Source organism: Colletotrichum phormii (assembly GCF_030913505.1).
Source record: "Colletotrichum phormii strain CBS 102054 chromosome Unknown BDP81scaffold_2, whole genome shotgun sequence".
Taxonomy (NCBI): Eukaryota; Fungi; Ascomycota; class Sordariomycetes; order Glomerellales; family Glomerellaceae; genus Colletotrichum; species Colletotrichum phormii.
In genome coordinates this window covers 1,667,302-1,695,029 of record NW_026851444.1, presented here as the reverse complement: position 1 = coordinate 1,695,029, position 27,728 = coordinate 1,667,302, and the positions used below count along the sequence as shown (strand labels likewise).

Genomic DNA, 27,728 nt, shown 5'->3' with positions numbered 1-27,728 from the left:
TATACGAGCTAACTATAGGCTCTTATAAAGCGCGGCATTAACACCCCTAATATAAGATGGTTAGTTTAAACCGTAAGGCTCTAAAGGTAATAAAAATGAATTATTATATCGATATGTTGTAGGTAAGACATGAAACTCAAGGTAGCAAAATAGAAGAACTATGCATAGAATATTGTAGTGTGGAGTGGGAAGATAGATTCCGCTCTGGTTACAAGATACGCGCAATTGCTCTGTTTACATGGAAGCCTCGTGTTCTTCTGGTTGACGACGCCCTACTTAATTACTCGGCAATGAATTACGCTGTGACGCAATTGATTCCTAAGCTTCGGCACGGTCTAGCCTCATGCTCGAAGTCCTTAGTGCCATAAACTCACAACACAAGATCCGTACTGGCGGATTTATCGCCGTTTTCAAGAGCGCTGTTTCAAACACTCGGAGTGCCTCTGGCGTCAGCTAGGTCCCGTCGTCCTGGTACAGCTGCTGCAGTAGGCGGCCATGAACAAGTGAGATGGAATCATTCCATCAATAATTGAGTAAATCAAGACTTAGGCACCTTTTGATTGATTCCATAATTTGTTCATATCCTGATAATGAACTACACTCTGTAAAAGCCTGAGGACGCTTACATGTTCCTTATGGCAGTCCTCGTCTGATCATCTAACTCTTCCCTCGGTAGGCTCAAGGTGCCATTGTGTAGGCCCCTCGATGCTTCATAGTTGCCACCGCCGTTGACGAAAAAGTCCCTTGCGTAGAGCAGCTTAACTAAGCCAGTCATGTCTCCCTTTTGCATCTCTGCCTTCCCTTCGGCGTAGCGCTGCTTGACATCCTGATACTTGATCTTCCAGTCTCCCTCAGTAGCACCAGTGACACGGAGGACAGACTCAAACATGTCTTTTTGGCTCACCAGAAAGGATGAGACATAGATGGGCCGGTTCCTGAACTGCGAAAGAGTTGGGCCGTCTTTCTCGTTCCCTGCGGTATGTACATTCAAGCTGATTACTTGTGCAATGGCTCAAACACACTGTTCTAAAGTGCTGGTATTGATCTTTGTTGAGCCGTCATCGTAGAAGGTGACTGTACGATTCGGAAAATCAAAGCCAAAGCGCTCTGCGCCGCCGGCCAAGCTGAACTCATACCAAAAGCCGCAGACCAGTGAGATCCAAGAACTCTTGCCGAGACTCTCAATGTACCGGCGAGTCTTTTGCTTCATTTCACCGAGAATTGAATCCTCGGCCAGAGATTTATCGTCGGAGTCGAGTCTCATTCATTAGGAATGACCCAGGCGACGTGAGCCTCCGCTGCGGCTTCGATAAGTTTGACTTCCTGATCCGGCGGGGCATTGCCGGCGAGAGTGATGATCAGGGCATCCTTTCCGCAAAGGGCATCGACGATAGAGGATTGGTCTTCATAATCGACTCTCTTAACAAGCACCCCATCAGGAAAGGTGCTGGTGCTTTCCGCCCGATTCAAGGCAGTAATTTGGTGTTTCTTGGTTCTCAAAAGCTCTCTAGTGATGTGCGAGCCAATCTCTCCACCTGCCTATTCTGCAGTTAGAGTAAATGTGATAACCTTAAGTGTAGGTAGGCAGTATTCTTACACCAACGATGGCAATGTGCTGGGGATGATCGAGGTTCGTGGGGTTTTGTGCCATAGTGTCTAGAATAGTTCCTTTTTTTCTCCTCGCAATATTCTATGATATCACATATGAAGACAGACGGTCTTTAGTTGTGACGAAGTGGGCTCATATTATATATACGTGGTCTCCCTCAACTTCAATTTTGAAGCAATCTGGGCAAGTCCCAAAATCAAAAACATCTGCTTTTCCAAGTTTGTGGCGTCGCGGACGAACCTCAAGCCCGAGTCTCCAAACTAGCTTACAAAACGGTCGGCGATCGGACGAAAGTCGGTCGAATTGCTTGCAATCCTGGGTTTGAACAATAGATCTCGCATCGGGATGTGAAAGCAAGCCGGTGGGATGGACCCATCACGGGTTTGCCATCTCAGCTAACAGTGACAGGGCGGGAAACGGGGGCAAAGTACACCTGTTTACTGCCGTAGCGCGTGGGCGATACAATCTGTATTGACGATCCGACAAGCGAAGCGGTCTTGCGTGTGCGTCCCTCTGTTTGCAGTGGGAGGTATGCCTACCTCTTGAACTTCACTGAGACGATTATTTCCTGACTCAAGAAGACGAAATCAGCATCACTGGTGTCTCGAGGATTGCTACGTAAGATAATCGGTCGCGAGCCCCTCGCCTAGCAAATTGTACCTGGTGGCATTAATCTCTCCTGATATAGCATGTACGTGAAGTCAAACGTGGAGTTTCTATCAAGCGAACGGTATAATGACTAGAGAGACAATTGTTATTGGCCGCCATTTCCTCACTTCCCGACCATCTGCCAGTCTCTGATTCGTGTCCCAAAGAGCACACACAGCCTGGCCTTCATTTTGCTGGTGATAAGTCTTTTCATTTATTCGTAAGTTAACTCAACATCTTATGTCTGGTTCCATATCAATGCGACTGACGAAAAAGAAAAAAAAGCTAGTCAATGAGAACCAGGATGGAAGCAACATCCGGGTTATATCACATCCGTGCGCCTTACCTCGAAGGCCCCAAAGGGTCAGCATCTCAACTTTGCCCACTCCAGCTAAAATGATACAGACAGCGCGACTCTCTCCGATCCACCACATCTCCAAAAGCAAACCTGGAAGCCAAAATTGCACCGAGGTGGTCAACCATCTTAAACAGCGTCGTTGCTCATCCTCTAAGCCAGCAGCAATTAGACGACAGCCAAGATGAAGCATCATCCAGTCTGACAGATCCAGATGGCTACTCTACCCTCTGGGAACTCACCGACAAGATCATCGAATTATATGATACCCAACCCGCATCATCACCGGACAAAACATGCACAATACTCTCACCCTTCCGGCAAACGCTCTCGAAGCCTGGCGCCATGGCACTAATGACCGATATCAAGACAATCGGTAAAGATCTATCGAAGCTAAGGTCTTTCTCAAGGTATCTAATCAACACCATCCTTAAACCGAGTTAGTCATTCTTACTTCTATCTTCGACGTCCAAAATCTGGATTGTATACTAATGGGTATACACATTGTCAAGTGAAGCTTGCAAGTACCGCCAGGGCCGCCAGCCCCAGTTCTACAACAGACAGGGACCGACAACAAGACCTCAAAGAAGAATGTCTACAACGCGACGGTTTCCGATGTGCGTGTAGCCACTTCATTGACCTGACGAGTGCCGAGGAACGCCTTGTTGTGCCAGCTCCTGGCATGACTGTCAGTTTCACCCACCTCTGCTATATTTTGCCGTTTGCGCTTGGACAGCTCGCCAGCCCAGCTGGGAGAGAGGCGGTGGACAACATTTGGTCTGCTTTGTACTGGTACTTCCCCGAGCTGAACGGCAAGATTGGTCCGAACAGCCTGGACCAATACCAGAATCTCATCACCTTTGATCTCACCGTTCACAAAGCTTACAACAGCCACGACCTGGCTTTCAAACCACTTCCTGGCCAGGTTAAGCCATTTTTTGCGAGCACGCTTCACTACTTGGTTGATTCGGTCTTTCGCTAATGGAAATGCCTAGCCGAACAAGTACGAGATCGATAACATGTCAGGGTGGTCCCTTACCCCCTTGCGGGACAACCAAGATGTCATGAGCTTGGTTTCCTCAGACGACGACATTCCGCTCCCCGAGCCGGAATTCTTCATGGTTCATCGCAGGGTCGCAAAAGTTCTCAAAATAAGTGGGATTCGGGCAAGGATTGAGGCGGAGATAAAGGCTTCTTCACTTGACCCTGAGGAACTGAATCCTGATGGTTCAACGGACGTGGGCTCGATCCTACGCCGGAAGATGCTGTTGGACGTTTAGACGTTATACATTTAGGACCTAGTTTGAAGGGTTGTTCTATTAAAGGAGCGAACATGGCAACCAGCAAACCTGCCAATGGCTATTCCATTGACTGCTAGATGGCGTCAGTATAACCGTCCTCAGTCCTTCTCTAATCCTATTTTATCTCGAAATTATTCACAGACGGATATGAGGGAAACTGGGTCGGACTAATCTATAATTTGTAATTACCACTTCGGAGAGTCCGTACATAAGGTACGTATTGCCGCTATCTAATAGTTGATGGGATGCCAGAAGATGCTAATCAACGTTTAGACGAGTACGATTTCATAGCCTAGATATCTAAGTCTAAAGGGATGCAGGATCAGAATAGACTAGCGGCCTCTGTATTTAAGGAGCCGTGTGCGGGCCGAGGTCGGGGAGCATGAGCTGGACACTGGAGCTAGATTTGGAAGGCTCGGTCTCAGTCACTTTCTTTACCAGAGTTATGAGCTCAGCTCACTGAGACAATTCCGACAAATCCTGCCATGGCGAACGTGAAGATTACTACTCTACGTCTGCAGGAATTTCGACATTGGCCCCGATAGTCTGTACAGCTACGGTACCAAGTCCCTCAAAAGGACGTATCCCATCGACTTCGGACTACTGAGTAAAGTCGGTACATTGCCATTTGGTCGGCTAATATCTATTGGACATGCCTTCGATTGGAAGGTGCGAAGGCAAACGAGAACGCCATACGTGGGCGTATCCTAACATTTGACGACTTGTCTAGCTTGGTGGAAACGATGCCTGGAAGAGGTTCGATAGAGGCAGCGGAGGGTGAAGAGTCCGGCGCGTGCCATTTTCTGACTGGCCTTTCCAGAAGCAGAGTACAACTCGCCGATCTAGACATGGTATCTTGAGAGATTAACAAGCTAAACGTACGATAAGATGATAAATCTCTGGTGATTCGCACGTACTCGAGGACCTCGGAAAATCGTCACAGATTCTGCCCCAGTGCCCCGTTCCCCGACTTCTGTGTCGATCCCATAGCCTGGGACATGGCAGAAAACTTCGTCTTTTTCGCACAGATTTCGTATGGGTTGAGCGCGGGGCTTCGGAAACAAGACGCACATATAACATCAAGACATGCGGCTCGGCGGGGCATCGTCGGAAGGCATCAATGTCCAACATCCAGAAATCCGTCGACCCGCTTCGGAAGTTCTCAGGCTTTGCAGGCGAGGAATGCGGCCTGAAAACTTTCTCCCCTGCAAATCTTCTGTGCAGTCTGGCAGATGGGTCAATTCCACTTGCTGTACCACCAACGCCGATGGCCAGGCACGCGAGCACATGCCATTTGAAGCAGCCGCTGCCCCTCCGGACTCGCGTTATTGGAGTAGGATGCCTGCCGTCTCAGAGGATAGCTTTTTTGCAGATGGCCTTCGGTGACGGATGCGGCATAGACTCGCGTGACTGCCTTCGAATTGCCCTGGGAGTAGTGGGACTCGATGGCCGGCGACCCATCCAACCGCACTTGCATACCTGCTGGAATTCGGCGTGCCTGTAGTGAAAGCTGCGATGCTACCCGTTGCATGGCTTATGATTTCGCGCACATGGAACTTCTCATATGGCCGAGACCGTTCTCAGCTCCACGTAGAAAACCTTTTTGCAAGACCCAAAGCCCACATAGTCGTAATTTGGGCGCTGTTGGTCTGGATCGAATCCTCCCCATCTTGATATTGGTGCTGTAGGCCTTACGGATACCCTGGCTTTTCTCACAACGTTGCATAGCTGGGGTTTCATGGCGGGCACTGTCTAGCCAGCCTCTTGCAATCGATTATGAGGCAGTTTGCTAGATCCTTGAAAATTGCCCATCTGGAGGCACTCAGGAGGGGCAAATGGCGAGACATGCCGTTCTGTTGCCGCTCCAATCCGCATTCGAATCCTTCACCGGGTCCGTGGATAGAGTTGGGTGGATTCACTGTACGCAGTACAATGCATGAAAAAAAAACATAGCATATGTGTAGAGACACACAGAGACTGTCCTGAAGCATCTCTGGCCTTGTCTGCCACTTGAGCGTTTGATTGCATGAGGTAAACGGCTGTTGTTCCGAGCACTGAGAGGGATTACATCGAGTTGCAGCTTGGCAGCTTGCTTGTCTCTACAGCAGGAATAAAAAGTAGCCTATCGGCAACAGGCCGTGACGGTTTTGACAAAACGTCAAAATCCAATCCGCCATGCAAAGTGATGCACACTGACGGGACCTTTGCGTTGGGGAATGCGAGGGGTCAATGGTCGATGAGACCAATAGATCTCATCAGTCGAGCACGTGGGATATACGAGAGCAGGCATTTGTCGATCCACTCCAACTTCTTGGGTGGAGAGTTCAAAGGCGGCTCGCGGCGGGCCATGAGCCGCGGAACGGGACCCTGGACGGAAGAGCAAGGTGGTCAAGGCGGCATTGCGTCTGGCTGCTTCCTGCTCCATCGCAGTGCGTTTCCGGTGGAGAGAGGGAGGGACTGTTGCTGACGGACAATTGAAATGAGTTGAGATGTGATTCCTGAGTCTTCGTTAGTGGTTCAGATCTGTGGTAATATCCGTATCATGGGAAAACATTGGTGGAATCTTACTCAGCACTCAGACTCAAGTAGATCAGCAACTTACAGGCTTAGGCCTTGTAGTTGATGGCGCACATTGATTGGACCAAAGTGAGGCCCGTCACAAGAGCCTCTTTCTCTCTTAGTTTACTCGTACCCGGCTTTTGCAAAGTGGCGGACGGCCCGAAGAAGAGGCGGCACACCAATGGAGAGAAAGGTGTGGCACGGAGTCGCCAATGGGTGCTGAAACTGGCGGCAGGCGATGAATTTTTGTGATGTGGCGCGCGTGAGACATCCAGAGTAACGCGGCGTCACGGCGTGTGGTGTTGTGGCACAGACCGACAGATTTGGGCTGCCTCTGAAGGTAGGTAATACAGGAGGCCCACCATTTCAAGGCTCGCAAATGAGCCCCTGTGTCTTTCCGAACGTTGTGACTTCGTACGGTATTGTGATTTGGGAAAGTGCCATTGGCGCGGACAAGAGTCGATAGAATGGCTTTGAGAAGCTGATAGAGCCCACGGCAGTGCTCCGCAGAAGAAGATCTGTTGAAAGCGCAAGACTGGCCGTATGTCTGATCTAGGGCCCATCTCGATTTGCGCTCGTTGGTACGGCTTAGTAAGGAAGGCGTGTTGCGTGGTCAGTGGTCACTGGCATGGAGGCCTAGCCGAGACCGAGCCAGTAAAGAGGAGCAAAAGTGCAGAGCGGTGACACGAAGTCTATCTTGTCGCGATAGTGAGACGGCCAGCTGTCAAATGAAGCAAGTGAGCATGTGCTCATCATCTAAGTTAGGTTCGTCCGCTTACGGATGAGGGGGGAATTGGAGGGGAACTCCGACTGGCATGTTATCTGTGCCGAGCAACGATGCTCCCCTGCGGCGTGGATGATAGCAGCGGACAAATCCAATCATTGAACAGAGTGCTTTTTAAGGCACAAACTCAGTCATGTCGCAATGCTGGGTTGCCGTGTGCGCTGCATGCAAGCGAATGTGCAAAGTCACAGTTGCAATGGCGAAAGCACCGAGGAGCCCGGACGCGCGCTGAGCGGGAAGAACTCAATTGTTTGATTAATGGACGAGAAGTTGCAAGTTGCAAACAACCGTCTTTTTCTCCGAAGCGGTCGGTCACAGTCAAGATTCTGACTTTTTGGTAATGTTTTTTGTCAGGCACGGCCGGGTTCCAAAGGCTCAAGAGAATAGCGGGCTCCGACAGCGTTCCGAGTACGGGCGGGACGTGGCGCCGCCGGCTCTGGTGCTGCGTTTTGCCGGGTATAATTAGGCAGGGCTGATTGGGCCGAAGAGGGCAGACAACGCAGACTATCACGATCCGAGAGTAGTCATAGCGTAGTCGAGGCAATCCCTGGTTACGCTAGAGCAAAATCAGATACAAAGAGGCAGAGATTTCTTTTTGGGTTTCCACTTTCAAGGTTTTGGTCGACATGGAATAGTAGAGTCAATGGTTGAGACCTTGATGAAAAATCTGAATGAGTTGGCGCTAATGCGATATCGCGGCGTTACTTTGTTGAAGTTTTGGTACGATGTAGTCGTATGGATACGGCCAAAAAGCGAGAGGGTGTTGGAGATGGAGACAATTGAAGTTGATCCACGGCCACTTCGGTTCAAAAGTGCGTGGAGTTGGAGAGAAGACCGTAGAAGGCAGGAATGGCCGAGACAAGCAGGAATTGCCTAAGATGAGTGGGAGAGGCTTCCCACCCCGTATCGCAGGTGCAGTTGCAGTTGCAGCAACGGGGATTCGGGAACAAGGGCAGGAAGTCCACCTGGGCAGGACCGCAGTGCGGCAGGACCAGGGGTATCCGTACCTCCCCTGACAACCTGAACTTCAACTTCTTGCGACTCGACAAGGAGGGGGAAGGAAAGGAACACAGCACACAGCACACAGTGGAGGAAGGAGAGAATGGGAAAGGTGGGTCTGAGATGCGGCATGCCTGCACCTCATACAGAAACGGCAGCGAAACAGCATTTGGTGCTGCAGGAGCATCATTGGGTGGAGGGAAGGAGGGAGACAAGACTTGGCTCAATCGTCGTCGACTCGTCACACAGTACACTCACACCTAAAGGAGGGGACCCTGAAGGAAGCAACGATGGTAGCTCATCCAATTGCTCCGAGTCCCCTCCCTCCCGCAGCCGATGACTCTGCCAATGTGCTAACGATGGCCTTGCGAGCGGAGACCTGGGGAGCAAGGAGTCACGATGCCCACATCTACATTTGAGGCCCGTCATTATCACCATCGTTTCGCTAGCTTATGTAAGGAGTCTAACGTGCCATAGGTTCTTGGCAGAGGTACTGTGTACGGGTGCTCTCTCTGCAGATTGTTCCCTCGTGTGGCACCCAGCGGCCTAATAGGGACGAGGGGCTGCAGCACCAATTGATTCTGCTGCTGCTAGCCAGGAACGTGACATGGCAGCGTCCAAGGCATTGCATCTCTGAGCGAGCCTATGCCCAGGTTCATGTTCTCTCTGCCGGCCATGCAGCCAGCCGTAGCCCGGTGTCGGTGCAAAAGAACATGGAAAGTGGAAAAGGAGAATGAGCGGCGAGACAATTGAAGACGAATCACTCCGTACACGGTACCTCAATGTCGAGTTTTGCTGTTGCGGAAAAGAACCTTCCCATTCCGCGCCTACCTTTGATACGTTCACAATGGCATCTACCAGTAGGAGGGAGGCAGCCATTATCTGTGAGGTATGTTCCTTCCCAACCCAGAATCCTGGGCAACACATTCATCAACGCATCCAACCATACGTAGAAAGGGTCCATACACCACGCCTTCCCACCCATGTGCAATCCATCCACTTGGATGTGCGAATGAGGCCGAGTGCAGTCAAAAAGCCTGGACTGGCGAGAAAAGCATGCAATTGACCCGATACGCTGCACAGCGCCTCCCTCCTGCCTTCAGCAACTGTAGAATACCTACACATGTACTTGGCTACATACCTATCTCACCTTCCTCGCGTGGGATGTACCCGTTCCCGTCCCTGTTTATGTTCCTGTTCCTGATTTCTGCTCCCAAGCCAAGGAAGGTATCGCTACCGACCTAGATACCAGACCTACCTGCCCTCGTGGGCCGCAACCTCTAGACCACTGAGGTCCAGTCGACTTCCCACACGCCCAAACGCCGATGCCGTATCGCACCTATCGCAAGCCACCCCGGACCGTGAACAAGGACTCGACCTGAAAGATCCATGCAATCAGACCCTTCACTGCCTCGCGCGCCCCCCATCTTCCCAGTGCTCCCCCATCTCTCCCTCCACCACCATTCTGGCACTCCCCTCCCCTCTCAAGCCTCTCCATCTCATCGTATCCCTGTCACCCTTTTTTATCAAGGCAAGCGCCCCGGCTCTGGCCAGTGTCTTCCCAATCTCCATGTATTTAGACTTTGGTCCGTCTTTGCCCAGACAACTCATCGTTGCCCAAGTACTTCCGTAATTCTTCAGCCGCCGTCTGCCGTTGTCTACCACTTCCTCGTCTTCATCTTTTCAGGAACCGACCAAAAATCTTCTGCCCTGCACATACATCCGATAGCTCTCTGAACATATCTGTCGACGCTGGTCCATTCTTGTGCACTTGGACGAATTGACCGACCGAGTAACTGTCATTGCGTCATCCCAACCCGCCCAACTGGGCTCTTATCTCTGCCACCACACCCAAGGTCCCAAGGTCCCAAGCTGGAAATCGACTAAATACGAGAATCCGCGCCGTCGCTTCCCTACACCAACCGAGCGCACCGCACCCTCCCAATCACTTCCTCCCACGCAATTGGCGACGATCCCTTCGCAGGAGACTTCAAGGCTATGAAATACGGCGAACAGCTCGAGCAGGAATCTGTTCCAGAATGGAGTTTACGTGGGTTGCCCCGTTCCGCACATGCAGGATCCAATTGGCACGTGAAGGCAACTCCAGCTGACCGGTAACTTTCGCCAACAGATAACGTCGACTACAACTCGCTCAAGCACGAGATCAAGGTTCACACAAGCCGCGACCAGGCGACTGCAATCGCCATCCCCGGCCATCAAGATGCTGCTCTCAAGCGATTCGAAGATAACCTCTACCATGAGCTTTGCCAACAGCACGACCGGGTTGACCTTTTCGTCTCCAGCAAGGCTGACGAGCTTTCGCGCCGACTTCGTAAGTCCATATTCAACCCAAGGGCCTGTCGGTGGTACGGGACTCAATTGGCTAAACGCAACCCCTAGAATATATCGCCGATCAGCTACAAAAGTTGATTGTCAAGTGTGCCGAAGAAGGTGACCGCATTTCGATCAAGCGGCATCGCCGGTTCGCCAAGTACGAGCGGGATCTGCTTCGCTGCGGAGAAGAAACACTTGCGCTCGCTCGGTTCATCAACGCCCAGATCACGGCTTTCCGGAAGATTACGAAGAAGTACAAGGTGAGTAGCACATACAATGCGATGCAATTGAGCCATTGCTAATTTGCTGCATCAAGAAATGGACAGGGTCTTCCACGCTCGGCGCACGCTTTCGCGAGAATGTACTCGCCAACCCCAAAAGCTTCACCCGTCGCGATCTGAATAACCTCCAGACACGCTACGAGGAGTTGCTCAACACTCTCCGCACCTCTACGCCTCAATTGAGCGAGCCCAGCTCCCCCTCCTCAGACGAGCAGACACCCACGAGGCGAGGGTCCACTGCAGAGAGTTTCTTCACACCATTGCCACCTGCAGAGCGAGTTCCTCGAAGGCCTGTTCAGCAACAACAGCAACAGCACTACTGGAATGAGTATGACGATGGCAGTGAGAATGGTGGACAAGAGGAGGAATACGCCATCTATATCAACCCCGACGAAGACATGAGCTTTCCCGGTCTGGACTCGATGCGCGCAATTCTTGCCGCGCCCTTCCGTCACGCAAAGACATGGTTCTCACGACGGCAAAATCCTGAAGGGCAACGATTGCTGAGTAGCGAGCCCTTCCTGCAGAGCTACGGTGGCATTTCACCACTTGGCACGGATACCGACGACGAGTACGCGAGCTCCGACGGCATGCCTACGAACGGATACGCCACACATTATGCTACGCTGCCCAGCATCAACGAGCAGCAAGTGCGACGATACCGCGAGCGCGTTTTGTTCTGGGCCACCGTTGGCTGTTTCGGCGTATCTTTCCTACTACTTCTTGTGGCTGGCATCCTCATCTCAACGGGCCGCCACAAGCTCCGCGCCGAGGTCGACGCTGGCGTAACAGTTAGCGTCGTGGCCAGTCTCTTCAGCGCCTGCCTCGCTCTGGGCATGTCGCTCTACCGACGCGATGACTTGGGCATCTGGCAACGTGTGGCCGTGTATAGCAGCTTTTTCACAGCCTGCATGCTCAACGGTATGCTGCTCATCCTCGTTGTGGGGAATGCAGCATAGAGTCCCCTATTTTCTTTTCTTACTGTGTTGCTTAGCTGGGCTGGGTTGCCATGACCCATGTTTGGATCCTTTCCTTTGTCCATTGATTGATTGCATCGGCAACGGGGAGAATAGTGGAGGGTCAACTTGAATTTTGTGGGACTTGTTTTTCCGTCTCTGAAGCGAGGTGAGGAATTTTGACAACCTTGAGGAAAATTCCCAGGAGCGTTTGTTTTTGTCTTCCCTTTTTACTGCAACCAGAATACCGGCCGCATCACTGCACTGCCTGCGTGTCTTTTTTCGCCCCCAGATACCATAACTATATCAATACCTACTAGAATTGGGCAAAAATGCTTTCAACCATCTTGGCGCCCTCTGACGATTTGGCCATTGTCCAGATTCCCGTGAGAAATGACCGGGACCCATAGTGCCGTGCCGACCGATATTGATATTGCGGGCATCACACAGGGATGGAATTTTCCCATGATTCAGACGAATGCCATCTTTTCTTCTTCCCTCTCTTGTCCACGATGAAAAGTGATGCGTAATATTCCATAAAGATCTACGTTTGTTTCAATTTTCCCGAGAAGTGGCGGTAAGGTGGCGTTCAGTTGGCATGTGCCTCTTGGCCGTTTTCGGCCCAATCCAGTCAATTCCAGAAATAAACTGCATAGAGACATGGCAAAAAGCCAAGAGCATGCCTTCACTCGTCGGCCCCACCGCGAGTTTGAATGCGAAATGTCTCAGACAGACGGGGGGGATAAGAGCGTAGGTAGAGTAACGCAGCAGGTGAAAGACCCTGTGCGTTGCACTCGGCTGAGGGCTGCTGGAACGACGAAAGTCGCCCAGACTGGAGACGCCGCTGCCGCTTGGACGAGCAACATGTCGAAGATCCCAGCCAACTTTTCCTCTTCTCCTCGTCTCAACTACGGCCCATCTTGACTGGCAAGTTGACCCGAACGTCGCAAAAGCGCAGAAAGGGCACGTGCAAAGGAAATGCGGGGTTTGCTCTCTCTCTTCCACAACAAGAGCTGCGGACTAACAAATGACATGATGAGAGAATTGCGCGCAGCCATGGAGTGGGTTGGAGCGCTTCGTCGGATAATGGTCTGGGCTGTTTTTGACGCAAAGAGGGGTTGATTCATTGTCCTGCCCAGGCGGCCTGGGCATTTGTCGTAAGAGAAAAAGCTATACGACGGTTTGTTTGGCGCACAACTGAAATGCAGCAATTCCAAAGTTAGCCTCTCTGCCTCATCGGGGGCCTCATCGTGGAGAGTTCGATGTACGGAAACCCGTCCAGGTCTGGGGCACAGTCTAGCCCGATTACGAACAAGGGCTCGAAGTGTGCCGGCGCCAGCTTCTGCCCTCCGACATCCGCAAAGCCCTTTATCCTTCGTCCTTCAAGTCCGAGAGTCTCGAAAAAGTATTCAACATTTGGCCGGCAGAATGGCTCTTGGTGAACCCCAGCAAACTGGTGAACGATGACGTGCGACGACGCAGCTGCAAATGATCCGTTATCCCTGATAGTTGAGCATGGCGCCCTCTGCCGTTCAGACATTTATACAATAATGAGGCTGTCTGTTGCAGGAAATCGCTCAGCATCGTGTCTCGAACGGCTGGGAAGGTCTCCTTGTATTGGTTTTCCAGACAATGCAGCCACAGCCTTGCGAAACTCGTCGGGCATTCCTCAGCGCACAGGCGGCTCCTCTTTCCCCGCTATGCAGTCGCCGCAGCAGCAGCTTTTGCCGGTGTTTGACGGAAAGTAGCAATTTGAGACTCGAGTCTCGCAAATTCTTGCTGTAGACTGAGGCGAGAATAGGGTTCATCGCAAGCCTCATCCGTGGGCTCTAGACCGGTCGCATGGAGGATGACGAAGTGTTGTTATGCGATGGTGCGTGTGACCAACACAGATCACCTGGTGGCTGGCGGCGGCGGCGGAAAGGAGCTCACGGTCTCTCTTTCAAAATTTAGCCATGGGCGTAGAACTTGAGCACTCCATGTGGACAGACGAGTGGACAAAACGCATGTGCCGGTAACATTTCGGGGCAGTACGATGTGTCGTCCCCACCACCGGATACTCAGCTCGGGCGGAAATCAATTTTGTGGTCTTCCGAAGGGCCGAGATTCAACTCATCCGGGAGCCGAATAGTGTCCGCAAGTCATATTGCCGAGGGTGCATCTAGTGAAGTCAGCCTTCAAAGCTCCGGGACATGCTCGAGACTTTAGCGGTATACTCACTTTTTGCACATTTTGACGCCGGTGCTTCTCGCTTCATGGACCCTGTCGAACTCTTCCAAGAGCCATCCTAAGGCATTTGGTTAGCAAATCTTTCTGTTTTCACAGTAACAGGGATCTTACGAGAACAGGCCCATCTTTTCGCTGTGCTCTCAACGTTCTGCCTGACTTCCGCCATAAGGGTGTCTGCTCCTTCTATGAGGGAGTCATAGTGGAAAAGAAGTTGCATCGTGTGAAAGAGAGCGTATGGCCAGACCGCTGCACAGTGTTCCAGAACGTCATCCCGATTTGAGTAGGCGTTGAAGATACCGTTCGAGCCATCAATCACGAGACCAATCGTGAATTTGATACCGGCAACTGCCTTCTTCATTTCCATATCTGTCTCTGGGTCCCGGGCAGGCATCCCAGGCCTATTGGCAGTATACAGAAAAGAGTAGAACAGAAGACAAAACAAGCTATGGCGGTGTTAGCAAATTGTCAACCACATCGGCCATAATCAACACACCTAGAACAAAGAGCATATGTGTTTAGATTCTCACTCCAAGTCTCAGACCGCGTAATCAGGGCCTCGATAAGGTCCCTCGTGGCGGACTCAAGCTGAACAAACGAGTAGACAGTCGGAGGTTCTTCGATCTCGGCATTCGCGGCCTCCCAGTTGACGGCGTAGCCAAGGAGAATGGCAGCCTGGCATGATCTCTGAAAAGCACCGACGCGCACTGATGCTGGGATCGTGGTAGGGTACCGCTTGATCATCTTGATAGGCCCGTTTCTGTCATTGTCCCAAAGGATGTGCTCTGTCGGGAGAAGGTCGTCGTCGGAGGGCATATCCATCTGGAGCGGTGTCCACAGCGTTGCGGATTGCTCGTGGGAGATCCTAGGCAAGTCAGCAAAGACACTAAAGAGTGATACCAAGAAGCACTTACTTGTCCATGATCACAAGAACCCACCAAAGAGATCGAATTTGCTCTTCTTCGGGCTCGGCAGCCAGGTCCTCTTCTCCTTCGACGTATTTACCCGGTCTGAGATTCAACACCTTGCCGATGGAGGCCGCCTCGCCGAACGTGCGATAGCAGCGAGTGATGTCGCCATGACCCAACTCGTACAGCGATAACAGGACACCGCACTGAACGTGCTCAATTTTAGGCTTCGAGAAGGCTTTTCTCAATGTCCATATTCTCTTGGCTGACTGGTAGAGCGGATGATGAAGCATAGCGGTGGACGAAAATTCGTCACAATTCCAAATGGTCAATAGATGGATGCTCAAGACAACCAGAGCCAGATCAGAATCGTTGGGGTTGGAGTCGAGCTGAGCCGCAGCACATCGTGTCTGCCAGACCTCGGGGTGAATCACAAGGAGCCAGGTGTTGACAGTGTTGAAATAGGTGTTGATGGAAGCTTTCCAGTCGATGCCGTTCCCGTTCAGAAGCTGCATTATCTGACCAGCAGTGAAGTCGACCTGGTTGAGCCAGTCGAAGGCAGGCCGCGCGTCGCCGCTTGAAGGAGAAGCATTGCCAGCGGCGCCATGTGAATCAACAATGGTAAGGGATGGCGGGTTGACGACAAAATCATAGCAGCAATTGGTGGTGAGTCTAAAAGGTTAGTCAGAATACCTAGGCGTGGATAATTTTGGCAGGGACAACTCCTTTTGGGGGAAAGAAAGACTCACCTGGTGCATCTCGAGCAAGCGGGCAGACCTTTGTCGCACTTCTTCTTGGTTCTGGTGCATTTTTCGCAGGCGCGGTGGGCGCGGGGCGGGGCGTCTGCGGGAGACTGGTGACTTGAAGACGACGACAAGCGATTTGTGTAACGCGAGCTCGAATTGACATTGTCAGAATCCTCGGACGGCGGCGTCACGGCAAGCCGCTGGACCTGTCTTGCCATACTGTATGTCGTGCGTCTTTGGAGTCGCCACCTCAGATTGTGTCTGAACAGGCAGCGCAGCTCCAGTCAGATAATCGCGGGTGCCGCCAAAGGGCAAACTGCGCGAGGAGATAAATTGACGCAACAGACGATGGAAGCAGAGTTTCGGTGGTGCGAGCCGGGGAGGGTCGAAAGAAAACAGGAATTGGATCCAATGTGTCCCACCACGAATTCGGTTCTGCGGATAATAGTTGTCGGCAGGGACAACACAGCAACAGTGAAGTGGACTATCCGTAAGGTTGATTAAGCACAGCCGATCAATGCATGCAAGGCCGGCAGCGGCAACGAATGCAACGGCAACGGCAAGGCCAGACAGACGAAGGTCTTGGGAATCTTTGGATCTGTTGGATTGGAGCTGGGCTGAGGATTATTAAGGCGAGGTAGGAGCAACCACAAGCTACCTACCTACCTTACGGATACCGCAGTGCAGTGTACTTCCATTGCGTACCCGTACGGGAAAACACTAGTGTTGAAATGCTAGCCGTTCTCTCAACTGCGATGCTCCCTACTAGTGCCGCATGCTCCACAGGTCCAGACTCTCCGCGAGTGGCCTCTTGTAGCCAAGAAGGGACTCAAATGCTCAAATGGAGGGGGCCAATGGGGGGGAACAAGTCAACCCAAGCGGATCCTTCCTCGATACAGTCTTAATCCCGGCCCCGCCTACCACTCGACGGCCACTGAAGATGGGCAAATCTTCAACCATGTTCTCAATGTTGTCCATGTTGCCGCCCATGTTGCCGCCCATGTCACTCTTCTCTTTGTTCAACCCATGAATGCATGTGTAACAAGAGAACGGCGAATGGGGGACAACTTGGCAGCCTCGCTCTTTGCCATAGGTACGCAGTCACGACAGTCAAGCTCTTATTGGGGACGGTTGCAATCAACAAAGTGCCGGCTTGTTTCCATTTCCTTTCTTTCAACCCAGCAGTCCGTTCTTGTGGCGGCTACGTCGGATAATAATGTCTGACGCTGGCTCGGCCATGGTCAGGCGAGGGTCGCCAGTTTTTGACTGACACTCGCAATCAAAGACACAATGTTCTGGCCAAGGGACAAAACATTCTCTACATGTCTACCAAAGGTACATACCGAAAGCCCGGGTTCGAGACTTGTAGCCAGCATCGGCAAATTCCAGATGACACTTGAGTCCTTGACAACCTACCTACCCACTACCTAAGTAGGATAATACCTTAGGTCCTAGGTAGGTAAGGTAGGACTTAGTTAGGTACCTGGCTGACGAGATGGGAAAGATAAGCTACGGTACGTATTCTTTCTCGGCACCTGTCGTGATTCCTTCCCGAGTCTTGTCTCCTCCTTCCTCCTGATCGCTGCCCATTATTGCCTGCCATCTCCACACATGCCCCTTCCATCACAGGCGTCACTTGCTGCGCTTGGGCCCTTAATATCTTACATAATCCACAGTCGTCTGCATTCGTACTAGTGGCGCCCTCTCGCATTACCGCAACGGACATGACCTCCGTCAACCAACAAGGACACACTCAACATCCACCACCGATTGCAGCCAGAGGATATCGACATCTTTTGTGCACCATGTCTCGGTGTGAGACAGGCCAACAACGAAAATAGACAAAATAGTTCCATGCAGTCTGACAACCTGGACACCTCGCAATCTTCCAGAACCAATCGAAACATGCTAGAATCATCGCAACATACCGCATGCGCGACCGCGACCATCGTTAATCTCCGAATCCGATTCGGAATCATTGAGCAATGACGTGACGCATGGCCTTGAGTCGTCAGCAAGCCCCATGTGCCTTCACTGCAGTCCCCTCACGTAGGGCTGACATGATGGATCACGGCGTCCAGGAAAAGGCGCCCATGCCTTTCTTCATTTAGACGCCCCATGGCCAGAGTGGCCATTCAAGCCAATGACGGCTCCTCAATCCTCATCCGACGTTACACAGCATTTCCCGTACCTATTCTCTCGGAACTTTCGAACCCATGGCCAACCTTCCACCGTTACCGCTCTTTGTCGTGAACAGATCCCTCTCGACGTCGACGATTGGTCGCGCGGACGAACTCGAGCCCGCCTTACGGCTTACGGGAACGGACTAGAGGCAACAAAACGGTTGAATCCAAGTCTCTGGGAGCCGGCCGTGACGGAGTCGGGCATCTTCTCTGCAACCGTCCCGTCTCCAACCGTCCCGTCTCTTGCCCTCCCTCCCACCATAGGGACCGTAGGACGGGAGCCACGGCTTGTTCCGTGTGGATTCTGCAAGGTTGGGGTCGGTCAGCTTCGCGGCCGCAGATTTCCATGCCGCACCGCTTCCACGTCGATGGAACATAAGCCTTTCATCAGGGATCTGAATCCTGCCCCAAACCTCTTTAGCGACGTGCAGCTCTTCGGGGGCCAAAAATTCTAAACATGGCGTCCGGTACATAACAAGTTGGTGTTGAAGGGCAAGCTCCACTTGTAGCCGATGACCTCCGCGATCCTCGGCCCGGGGCAACACTCTGTAAGGTGGGAATTCGCCCGACAGGCGCGTGGCCTGCTTCGGCCGTATCCTCGGCCGACCGGTCTCCGCATCGGGATGTTGGTGGTCGAGCCGGCGCGTTATGTCGGACCAGCTCCGAAACACCATGACTGGGATCAAACATGCAATGCTCCAAGGCTATTCCCCTGCAGATGCAGGGACTTTTGGAGCAGTTCCCCCGCGTCGCGTGCTCCCCGGTTGAGTCATTCGGTTTAGTGCCAACAAGCCAAGGGACCAACTTTCTCGCCCTTGAGATGACACACCGAAGACCTTCAAATCGAGACGTTTCCTGTGAAGGTGCCTGCAGGCCATGTCGACTTATCCTGACTCATTCTAATTTCAGAAGACTTGTACAAACAGAACAGGGCATAGGACATTTCTCACTCTCGCTCATCAACCCATCTAGCTACCGGATTGTGTCATTGTTTCCGGCTCTCATTGGTCAATTAGATGATAGTATCGCATCGTCTGTAAGTCCTGTCTCCACTTTTATCCGAATCGGCTTCGGCTTCGGCCTCCCGCCGGACTTTCAAAACCACCCGCTCGACTCTACATGTACATTCCCAGGATCTTATCAAAGACTTGACTGACAAATTTGGAGGTTCTCAACAACTCTCACGATACCGCAACAATGTCTAAGCCACAATTCCGCATCCGCCCAGGAACCTCTGCCGACACGGCTGCCATCGTAGACGTCTACATGGCCGCCTTCGGCGACGACTGGGCCGTTGACAAAATGCACCCCCGACGCCGTGAGTTCCCCGAGGACTGGCGCGCCGCCGCCCACCGCTACTTCTATGCCCGCTACTGGGGCCCCGAGCAGCAGCTATTCCACGTCCTCACCGTCCCGGACCCCAACTCGGCCTCGGGCGAGCGTGTCGCCGCGTTCAGCTGGTGGCGCCGGTCCTACCCCACCCCGGCCGAGAAGTCCGCCACCGAAGGTCTATTCACCCTCCGCGGCTGGCTGAAGCCTATCTTGCTAGGTATCAACTCTTTGACGGACTACCTCTGGCCCGCGAGGTCTCTTGACCCGGAGATGCGCACCATCTTTGACGACACGCATATTGCCTCGGACGTGCTGACGCAGGACCCGGGACACCCGGCGCGTAAGACGGCGTGGTACCTCTCGACGCTGGCGGTGGCGCCCGGAGACCAGGGGAACGGGTTCGGGTCGCTGCTTGTGCGGGAGGGATTGGCGCAGGTGGACAGGGAGGGCGTGCCGGCGTGGCTTATTGGGCTTGTCGGGGTTGAGCCGTTTTATGAGAGGCTTGGGTTTGTCGTCAAGGGGCGGGCGAATGTGGGGAGGCTTGCGGAGTGGGATGGCGGGTCGATTATGTTTAGGGAGTAGAGAGGGAGATTCTATACATTTTTGGGAGAGACGGGATATGGGCTCTGGAGGCTAGAGGTCGGAGGCTTGTACGGCTACTTCCGGTCAGTGGGATATGAAGATGAGATACGTAGAGATAAACGTACGTATTGGGGGTACTGCCTTTCTCATATCCAAAGAGGACTGAGAATTGCTCTCGTATCAGGTACGGAATCATAGAGATGCCAGAAGGGAAAAAGTAGATGACCACACTGGTTGGCAATACATGGGCGTTTACCTACGCTACATTAGAAGTCGCAAGAGAGACCACGTTGAAGATGAAACTATGCCTGACCTCTTCTTGTCCACAACGCCATTTCTGGGGCCGAGTTATCTTGCGTGGCACTATATCTCCCAAACCAGACGCACTGTTCAATGAGCGGAAATCCCAGTGTTTTTATGTGGCGATGGTATGCCGAGACTGCAAAAGTCAAGACTCTTGGGGACCTCGAATCCATCGAGTCTTTACTGTGAATACGGGGCCCCCAGTAGTCGCCTTCCAACACTCTACTTCTTCCAAATGATGACTAGTGTTTTGAGTTTCTGTGAGTTTCTTTGGGTACTTTGCCCTCTTGAGGTCCCTAGAGGCTTAGTTGCATTTCCTTGATTGTGGGATTGTGAACCTGCTGACGTGAGTCTCGAAGAGTCCATGTAAAGCAAGCAATAGTAAAAGAATAAGGGAACTCCTGACAAGAACTAGTCAAGGCAAGCTTTTAAGAACGGGGGGTTATCATAGTACCTTGCCAAAAGTTCAAGTTTCCAAATGGTCAATACTTAAAATCTACTAATAGTTATTTCATCATCAGCAATTACGCGTCATGGAGTACGGCACCAATGACTACAACTTGTCCAAAGTCGTTGTTCTACCCTTGGCGGTCACGTCACTTCACAAAGCCATAGAGAGATCTTTTTTAGCTTAACTGCGTATTTCATTAGGCTGAGCTATCTAAGCGTTCAAAGCCCTTGCAAGACGAAGCGTTATCAACAAGTTCAAGGAAAGTTTTTGGTTGCGCGTCGCTCATTCCAGCCTCCTCTCCATCATCTCCAACTCCTCTTCAGATCTTAATCCCTCACTACCAACGACTCTCGGTGCCCCCGTGACTAAGCCGATCTTGAGTTGAAAGGCGGTTGTCACAAGGCGTGAGATGAAGTCAGGTAAAGAGAAAAGAAGAAAGGGGAAACTTTTCCGCAAGAATGACCAAAGATGAAAGTCAAAGATGCAGGAAAGCTAGGAGGCGGGTGTAGAAGCGCAGAGAAAACGCGTCTGGGGAAGAAAAAAAGAGAATAAGAAAAAGCCAAGAACCGGAAAAGCCAACGCCATTTTTCAGGTCCGTAATGAGTCCCAAACCAAGTCCCTCCCATCCGTCCATCCGCCAGAGAACCCCCAGGCCGCCGACAGCCTCCGTCCGTATTCTTACAAATGCCAGTTCCACCCCCTAATGCCACCCAAGTCGTCTCGTTTGCTTCCGAGTCGACCCTGCCAGAGAAGCAAAGTCGAGGATAGTGAAAGTTGCCCTCCCATCTAGGACTTTCTAAAAAAGAAACCCAAAACCGACCCCCGAATTTGCTTGTGTCAAGCGTGTGCCGTTGATCCGTGCGATGTCCAGTCATCCATCATTCCATCGTTGCCAGGGCGGCAGGCACGTGGCCAAGCCCTTGCCGAGAGAGAGAGAGATAAAAGAAAGTCCGTGGTGTACAATGTGAATTTTGTTTTCCGCTATTCCTCATGCAAAAATTGGCCGTGCAACGAGAGAAGGAAAAGAGAGAAAGATAATTAAAGAGAGAGAGAGGTGTAGTAGGAAAACCAATTGACCGCTTGCCGTCCCCCAATATTGACTCCGATTTTGATGCCGTGTCGACGTGACATTAATGCGGGTATAAGGAAGGCCGTTTCAAAAGAATGCTTGTTTCTTGTCTCGATCTCGGATTGCCCCAATCAGTGACGGGTGCCGTCATTCATGGGCTGCATGGGTTGCATAGGCTGCATGGGCGGGGTGGCGTAGGAGGAATGGCGCGAGTGCTCGAGAGTCCGATCATAGCCCTGCTGGTTCGGGGCAACCGCGAAGCCGTGCGCAGAGGGAGCGCGGTGCATGGCATGGGGTGCGTTCGGAGTGCTCTGGTGACGGGTGTGTCTGTTGGCGCCGACAGGACCCAGGCGAGACGCATGATTGGGCTGGAACGGAGAAGCGCCGTAGGCGTACTGCCGCTGAGGATCCTCATAGTAGTTGGGCTGAGCGGCCTGGGCGAACGGGTTGTCGTGAGGACGAGGGTAGGTGCCATCGTACTGGTCTTGCGGCTGCTGTTGCTGCTGCTGCTGGTCAACCGGGTTGGGAGCGTATCCGTAAGGAGCGAAGCCCGAGGACGAGTTGGGTCGGTAGGTAGGAGCCTGTCCCTGGTGGAAACCTCCTCCAATCTCGCTCTGAGATCGCTGGTGGAATGCCCGGCGAGGGTCAGGATAGGCAGGCATGGTAGTCGAGGTCTCGAGGTGAGAAGCCATGGACTTGCTGCCGCGACGCTGGGGAGTCGGGGCGGGAAGAGGTCCGCCTTGAGGGCCACCGGCACCAAAGATGAAAGGACCGGAACCCATCTGAGGCTGGCGATAGTAATCCTCCTCAGGGTGGTTCTCACGGATGTTGCCAAAGGCGGGACGGTGCGGGATGTTCATGCGACGCATGCCAGACGAAACTCGGGGCATGCCAGGAATCGCGTTGCGATCCTCATAGAAGCCGGCTAGAGAGATGTCAGTATTCTGGACCCAATTTGCGAGCGAGAAGGTGTTGTTACTGTCATGGCCCCAGTAGGCGTTGGGTTGGCTGACACGTCTGGCCATAGGCATCGTCTCGGGTCTCAGAGCGACACCCATCGACTGAGAACGCTTGTGAGCAGCGCCGCCGCTCGTCTTGCGCTTGAGGTAGGTCTTGGGCTTCTCATCGGGGCCGTCGCTGCTGATAGTGGGGAGAATCTCGATATCGGGGATTTGGCTCAGGCTGCCTCCGTCGATCTCGGTCTTCAGCTGCGCTACAATCTCCTGAATAGCAACAGTGGTGTATCCAGCACCGCACTTGCTGAGGAGCCATTCGGGGACGGCAGTGCCGTTGAGCATAGCACCGTCGAGCTGCTCGTCCTCGGACTCATCCTGGTAGGCGCGCTTCTTCGACTCCTTCTTGTCTTCCAGTCGCTTCTGCTCTCGCTTGCGAATTGCAAGAGACCAGCTGTTCACCACGCCTGCCTTGCCGGCTCTCTCATTCTCATCGCTCCACTGCTGAACTCTGGCGATTTGCTTCTGGACGAGATCGACCTGGAGCTTCGAGTACTCATGGGCGTTGCGGTAACGGCTTCGCTGGTAGTGCTTGCGGCAGAAGTGAACCCAGACGTGGGCGGGGATCATGCGGGTGCAGAGCTTGTTGCGACCAAAGATGTGCGAGATGGCCTTGCGAGGCTGAGATCCAGTGTCGCAGTTCTCGATGTACATACACTTGATCTCGTCGCTGCCGGAGACGGCAGGGGGAGAATCGGGAGGCGACATACCGTAAGGTTGCTGCTGTTGCGGTGGGAAAGGCGCTGTTTCTGATACTGAAGGGAAAGGTTGGAAGGTAGGCGCAGAAACAGCGGCAAAGTCGGGCGCAGAGACAGCTCGCTTATGGGTTCTTGACGATTGATCTTGCGGTAATGATAGGTAATTAAGGTTGTCTTGTTGTTGTTTTGAGTGAGGGCTATTGCTCGATGTGATCAGTAAAGAGTCCAGCTCGCAAGGGAATTTAATTAATGTTGGGCGGTCTGAATTGTTTGGAGAAAATAGAAGGAACGAAAGATCGTTTGTTTGGAGGAAGAATAGAGGAGTTGTGTAGTGGAGGGAACGGAGGAAGAATAGAGGAGTTGTGTAGTGGAGGGAACGGAGGAAGAAGGATGGAGTCTGCGAACGGTGACCTAAATAAGCTGGGGAAAGGAGGAGTATCGTGACCCTCTCAAGGCGGTGAAAGGGAATTTCGATGTGAATCACAAGGCCTCCCTTCAGACCGCAGATTCGATTCACACCCAGATGAAAGGGAAGGAGCGGTCGGTCTGGTCACGTGTGGGATCGCTATTCACGTGAAATTTATTCACGTGAAGTTGAAGCTGTCGTGAAGTGAAAGACGAGGGTGAAGTGAAGCCAAGAGAGGTGAAGTGAAATAAAAACAGCGCAGTGATTTCAAAGGGAAGGTGCGATCGAGCTGAGAGAGATGCTGGGAAAGAGCGTTCGGTATAATTCGACCCAAACAAATCTTTCTCGACATCTCCTCCCAGACCCAATGTTGATGAGATCAAGAGCACTTTTGGCAGGGAGTAAGTCACGAAGCGCATATCACGTACCTCAAACCATCAGTTGGACTTGATCGGTTGCTGCCACCCATACCTCGGGTGATCAGAATCGCATCCGACGGACTACCCGGTCTCCCAGTTCCCTTCATCGCAGGATCCAAGGCCACTTGATCATGTTGACCCATCGTTCGCGGTGACGGGGGCTGAACATCAATCATGCCCGGGCCGCCCATTCCCTGCTGATGATCGAGTTTGGTGTCGAAGGCCGGTACATCATTCAACAGAGACGTAAACGGCTGAATGCCGCTTACAGTAGATAATGAGGATATCCTCGAGTGCCCTCCGGATTGATTTGATGAAGTATACGATGACAAACTGCTGTGGCTGTCGGAGAACTTGTGTTTCGGGGACTTGGGAAACCCTCCCGTAACGTGGTGTCCGTCATCTTCGCGAGGGAGGTTGGGCCTGAACGAAATCAGAATCTACAGACATACGAGGGAGCGTCGTTCGGCTAGATCGTAACGCTTGTACTTCAAGCGAGAGGGTCTCGGGGAAAGACATCGATTTCAGTTACTTACCGTGCCGTTAATTGAGCATCCGAATCACCGGAAATGCTAGGCCTTGGGAACGTTAGCCAAGGACTCGGACTCGTACGAATGATGGTGGGCAAGTGCATATCAGGGGCGTCAACAGCCTCCCAAGCTGGCTCACCTTCGGCTAGTCGCAACATGTAGTTGCGACTCTGGTTCGCCTAGGTATGCCAGGCTTCGTGAGGGAGTCAGTCTACGGGATCGTCCAAATACACAAGTGCTCCAGTGTTGCGCCGCCAAGAATGGAACCGCCAAATACGTACCGGCCAGGGTGTGTAGTCGTCATTGGAGTGATGTTGGCGGAATGCGCCATCTCGTGTGCCAGAGAACTGAGAGAGCTGGCCCTAGAATGGCAGCTCGATGAAGGGACGTCGTAAGAACTCGTCGAGGCCGACTGATCTACGTCGGATTCGCTGTAGTAGGTAGGCTTGGTGTGGGAGGCAGGAAACTTGTTGTCAAGAGCTAGATGAAGAGAGTAACCGCCCGCATCCCATGGCGTGCGGTTCCGCGGTGCTCCAACGTCGCTTGTCCGCCTAGAAGAAAGTGTCTTCTCCGGGGACGATGTCGTGTTTTGTCTTTGGAAGATTGGTACAGAGGTGGTTTCGAGTGAGTTGTCCCGAATAAATGGCTTTTTTCCCGCCGCTACGTTCAGTAGTGATGTCACGTCCATCGCTCAAGCGCGGACAACGTGGGAGAAGTTTTGTCGCCGAAACGAATCCAGCTTGGCGGTCCCTCGCGGTGATGTCGTTGTATATGTCCTTGAATGCTCCTTCTTCTGCGTCCACTGGATATCTTAATATTCAGTTCGTAATAGTCCAACTTGTAATCCCCAGTCCAGTTGTCGAGAACCTGTCTCTTGTTGTTGATGATAGTTGTTGGTGAGAAGATAATGTCCGATCTCTAGGATCCAGTCCGATAAATCGGATACTCGTCGTCTGTTAAACCCAGGTTGCGAAGGTCGCACAACTAGGGGGACAGGTAGGTAAGGTGACAGTGGTGAGAGGAAGCGTAGGGAAGCGATAAGGTTGATGGGAGATCCCAAAGCTTTTGTGTGTGGCGCCCGGGAGGCGGGGAGGCAACGAGGGAAGGGCAAGGGGTAGTACAGGAGGCGATGACAAGTTAAGAAGCAAACGATAAGAATATCAGACCTATCGTTGGGATCGCCGTTTCAGAGTCGCACTGACAGTTCCAAAAGCGGATTGAAACAGCCGAAACACCTTCAAGTTGCCCAGTGGTGTACTTGAAGGGTCATCCGAAAGGGTTTTAACACCTCTTAGCTTGAACACGCCCTGGCAGTTCGCAGATGTCGGATCGACCTCGAACCGAGAGAAACAGAGCAGAGGAAACAGTGACTTCCTCGTGCCGTAGCTGAGGTCCCAAGGCTGTACGATCAAGGGGTTGACGGGTGGCAGTGTCAAAGAAGGAGACGTCGTGCAGACACGCGAGAGTGGCTTGCCGAACGCTGGTGCAGTTTTCCTAGATTCCTGATACTCCGAATGCGAGGCTCTTTCTCAAACGTCGTGATCTTGTGCTTCGAGAAGAGTGAGAAGAGAATTCCAGTCCCAAGGTTGACTGTGAATCGAGGTTCGTTTCCTCGGGGAGTACTTGTCAACAACGGCCAGAGGCTCGGCGAAGTTCGTCAAAGTTTCGTTTCGGGAGCGCAAGCACTATCATGCCATGGATGAGGCACACGCCAACCTCGACATAAACCAAATAGTGACAGATTTTGGCAGGCTTCAGACAGATACGGATGATGTTGAAATGAGAAGGGGAGTTCAAGGCCAGTGTTCGGAAAGACCAAGAAAGAAGAAACAAAAGATAGGACGAATGGTCAGCGAGAGACGGGGACGAGCCCGGGGGGTCAGGGACACAAGTGAAGTAGGGCTGTGCTGAGAACGCATGAAGGGACGGTAGGGGTTGAAGACGGTAGCTGTTTAGGAATCCGGGCGGAGGGTGTAGAGACGGTCACAACAGAAGCAGCAGCAGCTTCGAATGTCATGACTAGGTCCAATACGCTTGAGATGGGTACATGGAAGAAGAAGCAGACGACGACGAGGACGACGACGGATGGCTGGACCGAGCCCAGGTGCAGTCTGTCAGGTCAGGGCCCCCAAGTCCAACAACCACGACCGACGACTAGGCTAGGGGCAAGGCCCGAAAGCCGCGAGCAAGCATCGGAGGAAAAGATGGGGACAGAGAGGAGGCTCGCAACGGGAGCCAGCATGATCACTGTGCAAGAGAAGAGTGGGAGAGCTAGTGAATCTGATCAGAGTTTCCACTTGCGGCAACGCAAGGATGCTGGGCATTATGCATTGAAGGGGAAGGGATGTCGTCGTTGTTTAGACTTCCCCACAGTAGGTTTGGGCGCGCCGGTGGGAAGAAAAGCCCCCGACTGGCCACTGGTCCCGACGAGGGTCCATGTCCACTTCCAGGGACAGGGGGGCCATTGTCTTGGGTTGAGGTGATTTGTGTAACTGGCTTGAGAAGCGGCAGCTTTCATATTTGCTGCTCGGGGCTCTATTATGCTGTGCTGTGCTAGTGCGGGTGCACTGCCTGTAGCTTGTCCGTCGTCGGGGGGCCCATCATCCTACTATCGTCCTGCTACCGCAGAGTGCACAGGTGAGAACGGTACTAAGAGGTGGTTTGCATGCTTTTCTGAAGAGGAGGAATGGTTGCCGTGGGAGCTTGGCGTGCTGGTTGTTGCCGGTGGACTAGGGCGACTCCCCGTGGCCTTGTGCTAGTTGCGTGTGCATCAGATTGGACAGTAGTAGATCATGGCGTCAGATACTCCGTCTGAACCATGATCTCCGCAGGGGAAACGTCCGGGCTGGGCTTAGATTTCCAAATAGTTAAGCCGACTGATATAATGGACGTGATATAGGCATGGCAGGGCGGACGGGATCTATCTCAAGTTTGTCGTTCCATTGGCACACTTCAAGGTCGACAGAGACGCCGTAAACAAGCGCGGATGTGTGATGGCTCCTTGCCTGTCTTCCAGGTCGCTTTTCGGTGGATGTG

At 52.5% G+C, this 27,728-nt stretch overlaps 7 protein-coding genes across 7 annotated transcripts; 3 read left to right on the top strand and 4 right to left on the bottom strand.

Moving 5' to 3' along the window:
- Positions 1 to 622: 622 nt before the first annotated feature.
- On the bottom strand, positions 623 to 1,651 carry BDP81DRAFT_457410 (uncharacterized protein; the record flags this gene model as incomplete). Its single annotated transcript, XM_060593283.1, has 4 exons — positions 623 to 992; positions 1,023 to 1,228; positions 1,279 to 1,539; positions 1,598 to 1,651. The coding sequence occupies 4 exons, from the start codon at positions 1,649 to 1,651 to the stop codon at positions 623 to 625; spliced, it is 891 nt and encodes a 296-aa protein (XP_060450635.1).
- Positions 1,652 to 2,957: 1,306 nt separating this feature from the next.
- Positions 2,958 to 3,892, top strand: BDP81DRAFT_457409 (uncharacterized protein; the record flags this gene model as incomplete). The annotated part of the gene is made up of 3 exons (XM_060593282.1): positions 2,958 to 2,988; positions 3,203 to 3,537; positions 3,608 to 3,892. The coding sequence occupies 3 exons, from the start codon at positions 2,958 to 2,960 to the stop codon at positions 3,890 to 3,892; spliced, it is 651 nt and encodes a 216-aa protein (XP_060450634.1).
- Positions 3,893 to 10,123: 6,231 nt separating this feature from the next.
- On the top strand, positions 10,124 to 12,158 carry BDP81DRAFT_85633 (SPX domain-containing protein). Its single transcript, XM_060596398.1, has 4 exons — positions 10,124 to 10,305; positions 10,387 to 10,587; positions 10,656 to 10,849; positions 10,906 to 12,158. Exons 1-4 carry the CDS (start codon positions 10,254 to 10,256, stop codon positions 11,827 to 11,829), a joined length of 1,371 nt encoding a protein of 456 aa, XP_060450633.1. The 5' UTR covers positions 10,124 to 10,253; the 3' UTR covers positions 11,830 to 12,158.
- A 1,780-nt stretch (positions 12,159 to 13,938) lies between these two features.
- BDP81DRAFT_445376 (uncharacterized protein) lies at positions 13,939 to 15,924 on the bottom strand (the record flags this gene model as incomplete). Its single annotated transcript, XM_060591947.1, has 6 exons — positions 13,939 to 13,987; positions 14,047 to 14,113; positions 14,167 to 14,498; positions 14,549 to 14,917; positions 14,967 to 15,632; positions 15,710 to 15,924. 6 exons carry the CDS (start codon positions 15,922 to 15,924, stop codon positions 13,939 to 13,941), a joined length of 1,698 nt encoding a protein of 565 aa, XP_060450632.1.
- Positions 15,925 to 18,722: 2,798 nt separating this feature from the next.
- Positions 18,723 to 20,109, top strand: BDP81DRAFT_416077 (acetyltransferase). The gene is made up of 2 exons (XM_060589499.1): positions 18,723 to 18,925; positions 19,057 to 20,109. The coding sequence occupies exon 2, from the start codon at positions 19,087 to 19,089 to the stop codon at positions 19,801 to 19,803; it is 717 nt and encodes a 238-aa protein (XP_060450631.1). The 5' UTR covers positions 18,723 to 18,925; positions 19,057 to 19,086; the 3' UTR covers positions 19,804 to 20,109.
- A 619-nt stretch (positions 20,110 to 20,728) lies between these two features.
- BDP81DRAFT_416075 (uncharacterized protein) lies at positions 20,729 to 21,797 on the bottom strand. The gene has a single exon (XM_060589498.1). It carries the CDS (start codon positions 21,430 to 21,432, stop codon positions 20,953 to 20,955), a length of 480 nt encoding a protein of 159 aa, XP_060450630.1. The 5' UTR covers positions 21,433 to 21,797; the 3' UTR covers positions 20,729 to 20,952.
- BDP81DRAFT_457405 (uncharacterized protein) lies at positions 21,758 to 25,023 on the bottom strand (the record flags this gene model as incomplete). Its single annotated transcript, XM_060593281.1, has 6 exons — positions 21,758 to 23,362; positions 23,396 to 23,534; positions 24,172 to 24,585; positions 24,699 to 24,740; positions 24,832 to 24,885; positions 24,974 to 25,023. 6 exons carry the CDS (start codon positions 25,021 to 25,023, stop codon positions 21,758 to 21,760), a joined length of 2,304 nt encoding a protein of 767 aa, XP_060450629.1.
- Positions 25,024 to 27,728: the final 2,705 nt, after the last annotated feature.

What these genes read in the sequence shown, in the direction of transcription:
- BDP81DRAFT_416077 (XM_060589499.1), top strand. Translation starts at nt 19,087, where the DNA reads ATGTCTAAGCCACAATTCCGCATCCGCCCAGGAACCTCTGCCGACACG.
- BDP81DRAFT_416075 (XM_060589498.1), bottom strand. Translation starts at nt 21,432, where the DNA reads ATGACTGGACATCGCACGGATCAACGGCACACGCTTGACACAAGCAAA.
- BDP81DRAFT_85633 (XM_060596398.1), top strand. Translation starts at nt 10,254, where the DNA reads ATGAAATACGGCGAACAGCTCGAGCAGGAATCTGTTCCAGAATGGAGT. An exon ending in TGTTCCAGAATGGAGTTTAC is followed by an intron (nt 10,306 to 10,386) that starts GTGGGTTGCCCC and finishes TTTCGCCAACAG; the next exon opens with ATAACGTCGACTACAACTCG. An exon ending in CGAGCTTTCGCGCCGACTTC is followed by an intron (nt 10,588 to 10,655) that starts GTAAGTCCATAT and finishes CGCAACCCCTAG; the next exon opens with AATATATCGCCGATCAGCTA.